The sequence below is a fragment of the Chrysochloris asiatica genome, unplaced genomic scaffold, assembly GCF_000296735.1.
Source record: "Chrysochloris asiatica unplaced genomic scaffold, ChrAsi1.0 scaffold00378, whole genome shotgun sequence".
Lineage (NCBI taxonomy): Eukaryota > Metazoa > Chordata > Mammalia > Afrosoricida > Chrysochloridae > Chrysochloris > Chrysochloris asiatica.
The window spans coordinates 1,104,163-1,115,535 of record NW_006408896.1 but is presented as its reverse complement, the minus strand read 5'-3'; the positions used below and the strand labels follow the sequence as shown (position 1 = coordinate 1,115,535).

The 11,373-nt window shown below is 42.1% G+C and overlaps 1 protein-coding gene across 1 annotated transcript in view; it reads right to left on the bottom strand.

The window, feature by feature from the left end:
- Window positions 1–11,373, bottom strand: part of TTLL8 (tubulin tyrosine ligase-like family, member 8) — a 91,176-nt gene that overhangs the window by 64,278 nt on the left and 15,525 nt on the right. The window contains exon 7 of the mRNA XM_006876417.1: window positions 4,150–4,339. Within this exon, the coding sequence (XP_006876479.1) occupies window positions 4,150–4,339 (190 nt within the window). The remainder of the gene's footprint in view (window positions 1–4,149; window positions 4,340–11,373) is intronic.

Genomic DNA, 11,373 nt, shown 5'->3' with positions numbered 1-11,373 from the left:
AAAGAGGAAGACCCCCAACGAGATGGATTGGCCAAGTGACAGCATCAATGGGCTCAAGCATGGCAGCAATTTGAGGTTGGCCCAGGACCGAGCAGTATTTCATCCTGTTGTGCAGAGGGTCGCTGTGGATCGGTAACGACTCAATGGAACCTAACAACAGCAACATACTTACAAGCATTCTTTATACACTTCAGGTATGAGATTTTTATTGGGTGTTGTTGTTAAGTGACATCGAATCAGTTCCAACTCATAGGGACCTTGTATAGGGTTTCCAAGGAGGGGCTGATGGATTTGAACTGCTGATCTTGGAGTTAATAGTTCAATGCTTATCCTACAGGGCCACACCATGACCAGGTATTAATATTTTCACTTTCTCATTGATGTTGTTTGATAAGCAGAGTACTGCATATCTTTGAAGTCCACTTTATCAATCTTATCATTTCAAATGCTGATGAAGATCAAAGATGGCAGCCTTCAGTATGGGTTGCACCTCAACATAAAGACAACAAAAATCCTCATTTTCGTATGCATGTGAAAGTTGGACAATGAATAAGGAAGACTGTAAAATAATCAGTGCATTTGAGTTATGGTGTCGGAGAAGAACGCTGTAAGTACCATGGACTGCCAGAAGAGCAAACAAATCCATCTTAGAAGGACAGCCAGAACACTCTTTAGAAACTGCATATGAAAAAGAACATGGCATCAGGATTGAAGGAAGACTCATCAACAACCTGCAATATACAGATGATGCAATCTTATCTGCTGAAAGTGAAGAGAACTTAAAATACTTACTGATAAAGATCAGAGACTATAGCCTTCAGTATGGGTTGCACCTCAATGTAAAGAAAACAAAAATCCTTGCCACTGGACCAATAAAAAACTTCAATATGAATGGAGAAAAGATTGAAGTTTTCAAAAACTTCATTTTTCTTGGATCCACTATCAACACTCATGGAAGCAGCAGTCAAGAAACCAAACAACATATTTACATTATGTTGCTCCACAAGACCTCTTCAAAGTGTTGAAAAGCAAAGATGTCAGTTTGAGGACTAACATGTGCCTGACCCAAGCCATGGTATTTTCAATAACCTCATATGCAAGTGAAACTTGGATAGTGGATAAGGAAAACCATTGAAGAATTAATGCATCTGAATTATGGTGTTGGAGAAGAACATTAAAGGACCACTAGAAGAATGGGCATTCCAGAACACTTAATTGTACTCATGAGGAACATCTACATAGCTCAATAGGCAGTTGTTAGTGGACACTGAATGGTTTAAGTTCAGGAAAATTGTGAGTCAGGGTTGTGTCCTTTCACCATATTAGGAAAATAGTCAACATAATATACCACATGAATAAAAGAATGGCATGATCATATCCACTGACACAGAAAAGGTATTTGACAAAATCCAACACCCATTCCTGAGGAAAATATTCAGCAAAATGAAAACAGAAGGGAAATCCTCCAACCTAATTAATGGCCTATACAAAACCCTTTATCACCTAAATCTAAGCTAGATATATAAGAGGAAAAGGGAAGATTAAAGGCATCTAATTTGTCAAAGAAGATACAAAACTCTATTTGTAGATGCGATCCTAAATATAGAAAGGAAATTATTGGAACTCATTGAAAGATTCATCAAAGTAGCAGGATCAAGATCAACAGACAAAATTTAGTCCAATTCCTTTACACTAATAAAGAGAGCTCTGAAAAGGAAATCAGGAAAACAATACCATTTGCAATAGCCACCCAAAACATGAAATATTTGGGAATAAATCTAACCAAAGAAACAAAAGACCTATACAAAGAAAACACACTACAAAACACTACTACAAGAAACCAAAAAAGACCTACAAAGATGAAAGAATATACAATGCTCATGGAAAGGAAGAGTTAACACTGTGAAAAGGTCAACACTACCCAAAGCAATTTATAGAAAGAATGCAATCCCAATCCATGTACTAACGCCTTTAAAGAGCTGGAAAAATGAATCACCAACTTCACATGGAAAAGAAAGAGACTCCAGATAAGCAAAGCATTACTAAAAACAACAAAGTTGGAGCCTTTCACGTCCTGATCTCAAAACCTACTAAACAGCCATAGTATTCAAAACAGCACAACAAAAGACACAGAGATCAGTGGAGAAGAATTGAGAACCCAGAAGAAAAGTCATCCACCTACAGTGAGCTGATCTTTGACAAAGGACTGAAGCAGTGAGCAGACAGTGCAGATTACCCAGCTGCATCAGATGACAGTGGTAGGAATCAGGACAGACCTGACCTAGACAGGTTCTGCTGGGGCAGGCCTACGAGAGGGTCAGAGGGGCTAGAAATGTTCATTGTCCTGACAGGCATGGTGGCTGTGTGTTGAGCACATATGTAGTATCCCATCATGGTGGACAAACTTGCTCTGTACACTTGACCGAATCTGCGGCAATCTCAATAAAAATGAATGACAGAAACCCACTTGTTAGTGTAGGTCCACCACAGCCATCAAGTCCATTCTGACACACAGTGGCCCTGTACAGCGTTTCCGAGGCTGTAAATTTCTATGGGACCAGAAATCTTCCTGTTTCTCCGGAGGAGTGTGTTGCAGACCGTGTAAGACTAGTCAGAGGTTCGAGGCCCTCTAGGGCCGAGTGTAACAAATGAGGCCACTGGCAGTTAATGGCAAATTGCTTTCATCTTAATATTCAGTTATATATATTAAATTAATACACTGGAGCCTTTGACAATCCACAGATAAATGTGATATTTTCCTAAAGCCGAGACTAAAGGTTGCAAAGTTAAGCCTTTCTCCAAAGGATTAACTGAAAATATCTTAGCTACTTCTCGGTTCTTTGTTCTATAGACAAAGAACCCATCCTCCCTAATCCTTTTCCAGGTGCAGCCCATTCACCTGGGCATCTCAAGTCCTCCTGAAAACCTGGCTCAGGAAGCCGAAGCAGCAGGACTCCGCCCAAGCTTTTGTCATTACTCTCACCTTCCCCCACCTTAGCTCAGGGGCTATAGATATGTTAATTGAGCCTGAGAATCCAAGTTGCTAGCCTGGGATTCGAACCAGCGAAGTATGATGTGAAGTTACCTGAATGTCTGGAAAAGTACTGATGTTAGCTGTACCTTGCCTAAGTGCCTCCCAGCTTGGTGTGAAGCTCCTCCCCTGAATAAAACAGAGGCCCGGGCCTCCCCAGGAGTGCATCACTGGTTGGGAGGCATGGAGTAAAGATTGCAGTGCATTACTGGTTGGAAGGCATGGAGTAAAGATTGCAGTGCATCACTGGTTGGAAGGCATGGAGTAAAGATTGCAGTGCATTACTGGTTGGAAGGCATGGAGTAAAGATTGCAGTGCTTTACGGGCTGGAGGGCATGCAGTAAAGATGGCAGGGCAGTGAGTTGCTGCCTGCAGAGGCCATGATGCCTGTAGTCCCAAGCCTGCCCACCAGTGATGTATCCACCCTGGCTTTGGGGTGCCTCATTGTCTCTCTTTGTCTCTTTCTGTGTATTCTTGATATATTGCAATCGCCATCAGGTATCCTCTCCTCGTGAACCAAACCCCTATGTCAAGGCGGGTCCCCGACAGGAGTGGCTGGTGGGTTATCAGTCCCAGTGCTTATTCTACAACTCCACCAAGGCTCCTCTGATTAGTTAGAAGAAGGTGGTAATGAAGGAACAGGAAGAGCACCAGCTGGGGTGAGGTGAGTGGACAGCAGGCAGAGCCTCAAACACAACCCCACTCAAGCCCATGGGGTAAGGAGCACTGGATCCTGGTCCTCAAGAGAAGGGAGAAATGTGTGGGCAGCCTGTGGACCTCCAGAGCAGTGAGAGCAATGAAATTGAGGGGCATCACTGCCAGCACCTCACTGATTCCCCAGAGTGAGCCAGGTTGTCCATTCCACCTGCTCTGCTTGTCTTGCAAGACTGTTGCGGGGCACAAATGAGGTATCAGGAGCTAGAGGGGGATGGAAGGCCACATAAGGCTGTTATACAAAGGTGTCCCCAAAGGGGATGTCACCTGCTATTAAACAGGTGACCAGGTGCCCCAGATAATTGATAAGACTGCACTTTCCTGGGCCACTGCTGACCTCCCCATCGTGAGTGACACACAGACCCCTAGTGCACCCTGAGGGCCTCTGATGGGGCGTATCTTACTGGACAAGGGAGTAGTACTGCTGGGTCAGTTCATTCCACTCATCCTCAGTGAGGTCCTTGGTGGCGTCCTCTGACATGTCGATGTCCTCGTGCCTCACCTGCCCCAGGTAGGTCTGGCACACTTTGCATGCGGTATCGATGAGCTGCCCTGAAAGGCCTGTGAGCGTCTTGATGTCGGTGTTCTCAGTATCTGAAACCCAAGCATAGGCACATGAAGGGTGGGATGCCACGGGAAAGCCCTGGCACCCCACTGGAACAGTGCCACCTAAGACAACAGGGTCACTAAACACCTTGGACAGAGGTCACCCCACCCCTGCTGAGTCTGCCATCTGATGCCCCTCCACCCAACACACACACACACACACACACATACACTCTGCAAAGAGACTCAGCTTCCCAGCGTAGGAAAGAGAAAGTACCTTTTTTTTTTTTTTAACTTTATGAAGCCTTAAGAAGCACTGAATATTATTAAACTGTGGTCCAGAGTCAGATACAATTTAATAATAGTTTAATTCCAAAATAAAAGTTATTATGGATGAGACCATGAAATTTCCTAACACTTGATTTTAATACATTCTGCTAGTTTTCTAAAACAAAGGAATCAATATATACATCAGATGAATTATTATGCAAAATCTGGAATCAAGTAGATGTGGTGCTTTGGGTTAATGTGCCAGACGGCAAAACTGTTTGAACGGCAAGGTTGGCGGTTCAAGCTCACCATTTACTCCTCGGAAATCCTATACAGGGTCACTATGGGTTGGAACTGACTCAATGGCACTTAACAACAACAACATATGTATACATATAGAACCAAGATTATATGAGCTATGAAACATCATATATCTCAATAGTAATACTAGAGTGCAGAGTTTGAGAATGGGGTTTATAAATGCTTTCAAAGCATGGGCTTTTAAGAATGATCAGAGAAAGTACTTCTTAATTACTCTCCACAAAGCCTGTAGTTTTTGGATCATGTACTTGGTATTTACCGAACATTTGAGCAAATGTGGGTGGCACAGATGCCGACAAGCTCTCTGGGCTGCTAGCAGACACCACCTTCCTGTATTTCTACAGCTTTTCAGAGCACTCAAGTCTGTGGGCTGTGTGGGTCTACTACTTGAAAATTTTTCACACAACATGCCAACCTCTAACCTAGAAGCTGTAAGACACCAGGGAGCCAGGGCAGGCATCTCTTATCATGGGGAAGGCAGATCTCAAGTGGCCTAGATCATGCAAAACAACCTGGTTCCCATATTATTGTAGGGTACTGTAGGACCAGCACTGGACTTTGTACCACATGGCCTGGGGTTCAAACTCATCAGCTGTTCCTTGGAAATTCTGTACAGGGTCACTATGAGTCAGAACCAACTTGATGGCATTTAACAATGACAAGAAAAATATTAGGAATGTGGAAGATGGGCTAAGAACAACCAATCAGCCAATCAGCCATTGGTTAAGAAGAGGAACCCAGAAACAAGCTGGAAGAATTGCTTGGAATATGTATGAAAATAACTCCACCGAGCATGGCACACTCAAAACCAATAGGATGTGGCCTCAGCTGTACTCAGAGGCAAATTCATGGCCTTTAATTATTTTATCATGAGAAGGAGAGAAAGAAAACTGATGTGTACATTCCACTTGAGATTTTACAGAAATATCAAAGAGGAATACAAAAAAAACATGGAAGTAAATAATAAAATAAAAACAAAGTTATACAAATCAGACACAGAAATCAGGGGAATCAAACACAACTGCTTTTGGAGTGGGGAGCAGAGCAGAAGAACAAAATAACAACAGAAAGTTTAGCCAAATCTAATCATGAAAGCAGCGGGGAAAAATTAAAAGCCTTATGTTAGCAAGGGAATCTAAGCAAAGGCTTTGGAGGAAATGAGCAGTGATGTGATTTGGTCGATGCCCCATGTTCCTTTCTCTGATATGTCCATACATTTAAAAATGATATTAATATATATATTGAATGTTTAGAGGAAATTTACGAAGTAAAAAAATACTGTTGCAACGTTGCAAGAACTGTGAACTCTCTCTAAATTAATGTGCAATTGCAATCAATCCAATCAAAATTCGAATAGGACTGTTCACAGATTTTGTTCAAACTGTTTAGAAAATTCATATGGCATGTTCTGTGTAAAAAAATAGTCAAGTCCCTCTTGAAAATGAAGATAAGAGGGGTGTGAGAATTTACTTTACCTGAGAGTAAATGTGTTTATTACTACAGTAATAAACACAGAATGTAATAGCCTCAAGGTGGGATACCCAGTGAGTAGTTTCAGGACAACTGAAAGGCCACCTGGAACAAAATTAAAATCTAATCTCTGTAAAAATAACAAACTCCATATGGATTAGAGTGCTAAATGTAAACTGGCAGAGGAGAAAGGGAAGAACTATAAAAAGGTTAGAAGAATTGTGGGCTAGTACAGATCCTCAGTGAGATGGATTGGCAAAGTGGCAACATCAGTGGGCTCAAGTGTGGCAATGATAGTGAGATTGGCCCAGGACCGGGCAGTGTTTTGTTCTGCTGTGCATAAGGTCACCATGAGTCAGTACCGACTCGAAGGCACCTAACAATAACAATGGCACTTCAAAGATGTGTACCAGGGATGTATCCTTCCCTGTTTATTCATCCTGTATGCTGAGCAAATAATCTGAGAATCTGGACTATTTGAAGAAGAACATGGTATCAGGATTAGTGAAAGACTCATTAACAATCTGTGATATGCACATAACACAACCTTGCTTGATGGAACCAAAAAGGACTTGAAACACTGATGAAGATCAAAGATTTCGGTATGGATTGCCCCTCAATGTAAAGAAAACAAAATTCCTCACAACTAAATCAACAAAAAAAATTATGATAGAGAAAAGATTGAACTCAAAGACTTCATTTTGTTTGGATCCACCATCAATGATTAGAGAAATAGTAGTCAAGAAATCAAATGACACGTTGCATTAGGCAAATCTGCTGCAAAAAAAACCTCTTTAAAGTGTTTAAGAGAAAAAATGTCAGAGTTTAAGTAATCTGATCCAAGCCATGGATCTTTTCAATTGCCTCACATGCATGTAAAAGATTGACAGTGAATAAGGAAGACTGAAGATTTGATGCATTTGAATCACGGTGTGGAGAAGAATACTTAAAGGCCCATGGGCTGCCAGAAAAATACGTTTTGGAAGAAGTATAGCCAGAATGCTCCTTAGAAGTTAAGATAGTGAGACTTCATCTCTCATACTTTGGACATGTTGCTAGGCGGGACCAGTCCCTGGAGAAGGACATCATGCTTGGTAAAGTGGAGATTCAGTGAAAAAGAGGGAGACCCCCAATAAGATGGATTGATACCATGGCAGCAACAATAGGCTCAAATCTAACAATTGTGAGGCTGGCACAGGACCAGGCAATGTTTCGCTCTATTGTGCATTGGGTTGCTATGAGTTGAAACCAACTCAACAGCAGCTAACAACAATGTTCCTTGGAATTGGAGTTTATAAAAAAAACTAAGCTGCTTAAATAATACCAAAAGGCAAAAAACCATAGAAGAGATTGATAAATTGATAAAGTGTTTACACCCAAAACTGAAAACCCCTACATGTAAGAAACACATTAAGTCAATTAAAAGATAAGCAACAGACCAGGTGAAAGTGACAAAAAAAATAACAAACAAAAAGGTTAACACGTTGTTAGTTGTAAGTTGTCTCCAACTCTTGGTGACCCCTTGTAGATGAAATTGCCCAGTCCTGAGACATCTTCATGGTTGTCCATTTGTTCAAGTCCATTGTTCCAGTCAGTGTGTGTTTTGAGTGTCTTCCTGCCTGAAAGCTGTGTGCTTCCAGCGCTATATTGGACAACGTTCTACGGGGTTCAACAGACTTTCCACTCACTATTTTCAGAAGTAGATCCTCACGTCCTTCTTCCTAGTCTAGAAGTTACACTGAAACCTGTCCTCCATGGGTGACCCTGCTGGTATTGGGAAAACTGTTGGCATTGTTTCCAGCCCTACAGAGGCAACCTAAGTCACCACAGTACCACAGACTGACAGACGGACGACAGAAAACATGCTCATTAGAATGGTCAGCAAGAGCTAGCGATTGATAGTCACAAGTTCTGAGTTCAAATACAAGTTGTGCCTTATTTTCTGCACATCTCAGGCTCATCATAGTGATGTCTTGACTGAGGAAATGCGAGGACAGAGGGACAAGGACATGTTCTAGAGCTGTGCCAACCATCGAGCACAGTGCCAACGATGCTTTTGTGACTGATGGACAAGAACATACGAGCTGGGGGTTGCAACTGCTGGAATTACAACAGGCCGAAGAAAGCTCAGCCTGCACTCCTGGTTAAGAAAGACCCAGAACACTTGGCTGGGAACCACAGAGGACTTTCTTAATTTAAGGGGATAAAACAGAGTAGGTATAAAAAAGTGACAGCAGACCTCATGTCTTGTATGAATTGTCAGAAGTGTTCCTTTTAAAACCCAGTGTAAGCAAGGCATTCTAGTCTCCTGTCCAGTGTAGAGTCCTGGTACGGCGGCGCTATAGGATCACCACTGGATAAAAGGGCCACTTAAACTACAAGGTCACTGGTTCAAACTCACCAGCCACTCCTTGGAGTGGGTCGCTATGAGTTGTAACTGACTCAATGGCACTAAACAACAACAACAATCCAGTGTAATAAGGTAAGAAAACGAATGAAAGTAAAAGTATTCAAGGTTTTTAAACCAAACTATTCTTATTATCAGATCATGGAAACAGATGATGTAACTGTCTAAAACAACAACCCTATAGAGAATCCACAGTCAAATTACTATAATTACGAGGTTCTAGCAAAGATTCACCCATCGAGCATAGCGGAGTCCCGGTGTGGCGCTGTAGGATAAGCACTGGACCAGAAGGTCCACTCAAACAGCAAGATTGTTGGTTCAAACTCACCAGCTGCTCCTTGGAAACCCCAAACAGAGTTGCTATGGGTTGGAACCGACTCAGTGGCACTTAACAACAATCCAGTGTAGTAAGGCAAGGAAATGAATGGAGTTCTGGTGTGGCACTGCAGGTAAAGCACTGGACCATAAGGTCGATTTGAACTGCAAGGTCGGCTGTTCAAATCCACCAGCGCTCCTCAGAAACCCTATATAGGGTCGCTATGAGTCAGAACGGACTCAATGGCACTTAACTACTACAACAAAGCAAAGATACTGTATAAAATATTTGAAAGAATTTTCATATCTTCTTACAACAAACTAAACAATAGCATATTTTCAAAAACAAAAAAGATAGGCATTTAGGACTAAAACTTGAAAACAATGTGCATGACACTTATGGGGAAGTGTTAAATGTTGTTGACAGATATTAAAGGATCCTTAAGTAAATGCAAAGTACTGTTAAGTTTAGAATCAGGCTATCCAATGTTGTGAAGATGTCATTTCTTTTCACGGTGTTTATAAGGAGCTCTGGTAGCGTAGTGGTTATGAATCGGGTTGCAAACTGCAAGGTCAGCAGTTCGAAACTACCAGCCGTTCTGCAGGAGAACGATGAGGCTTTGTGCTCCCATAGAGATTTACAGCCTCGGAAACCCTGTACAGGGTCGCTATGAGTTGGAACCAACTCTACGGCACATAACAACAACAACAACAATAGGGTTAATACCACTGCTGTCCAAATCTCAACAAGATTTCAACTGAACGTGGAAAGCTGAGGGCCAAGGGCCAAGAAAACAAAACAATTTTTAAGGCTGAGTATAGAATGAGGAGACTTTTTCCTGTCGGATATCAAGATGCCTTGGAACTGGGGCAATGAAGTCTATGGAATAAGAACGAAGGAGGCCACAAACAGAGTGCACAGAGAACCCAGAAGCAGGCTCATGAATATGCATGAATGAAGTTGGCAATGCACAATAATCATGGAAGCAGCAGTCAAGAAATCAAACAATGTATTACATTAGGCAGTTCTGCTGCAAAACACTTCTTTTTAAAGTGTTAAAGAGCAAATTTTATCATACTGTGGAGGTGCGTGTTGCTGTGATTCTGGAAGCTATGGCACCGATATTGAAGTCCCAGCAAGGTTATCCATGGTGGACAAGGTCTCAGCTGGGATTCCAGAGTAAGACAGACTAGAAGAAGGAGAGGAGAGCTACTTCTGAATGTTTTGCCACTGGAGACCTTACAAATAGCAGTGGAACACTGTCAGTGCTGGAAGAGAAAACATTATGAATAGTACCAAAATATAGTCAGATATACGCCAGAAAAGGAGCCACTCAGGTTGGAAGGCACACAAAATACCACTGGGAAGAGATGCCTCCTCAGAGTAGAGTTGACCGTGATAACACATACATGCAAGTTCTCAGAATCTTCATTTGCTGATGGGACACAACACAAAATGAGGCGACATAGCTTTAAACAGGAATAATTAGAACTTGGGGTATATGCAGTATGAACCTAGGAAAACTGGAAGTTGTCAAAAACGCAATGGACTGCATAAATGTCAATACCCTAGGCATTGTTGATGTTGTTAGGTGCTGTTGAGTCGACTGTGACTCATAGTGACCCTGTGGACAACAGAAGGAAACACATCCTGGTTCTGCGTCATCCTACAATCATTGTTATGCAAAAACTCATGGCTGCTGCCGAGAGACCAATCCATCTTATTGGGGGAGGGGGGTCTTCCACTTTTTCTCCGACCTTCCACTGTCCCATGCATAATGCCCTTCTCCAGGGACTGGTCTTGTGGACTTTCTTTGGACAGGAAATATGTCCAAAGTCTCGCCATCATGGCTTCCAAAAGGCATTCCGTCTGTACTTCTTTCAACACACATTTGTTTGTTCTTCTGGCAGCCCACGGTACTTTCAATATTCTCCTCCAACACCATAACTCAAATGCATCAAGTCTCCTATGGTCTTCTTTATTTGATGTGCAACTTTCAAATGCATATGAGGTCCCACAAAATACCATGGCTTGGGTCAGGCGCACCTTAGTCCTCAAACTGACATCCTTGCTCTTGGACACTTTGAAGAGGTCTTGTGCAGCTGATTTGACTAATGTAATACGTCGTTTGATTTCTTGACTGCTGTTTCCGTGAGTGTTGATAGTGCATCCAAGCAAAATGAACACTTTGACAATTTCAATGCTTTCTCCATTTATCATGTTTCTGTTGATTGGTCCAGGGGTGAGGATTTTTATTTTCTTTACATTGAGGTGCAATCTATACTGAAGGCTGTAGTC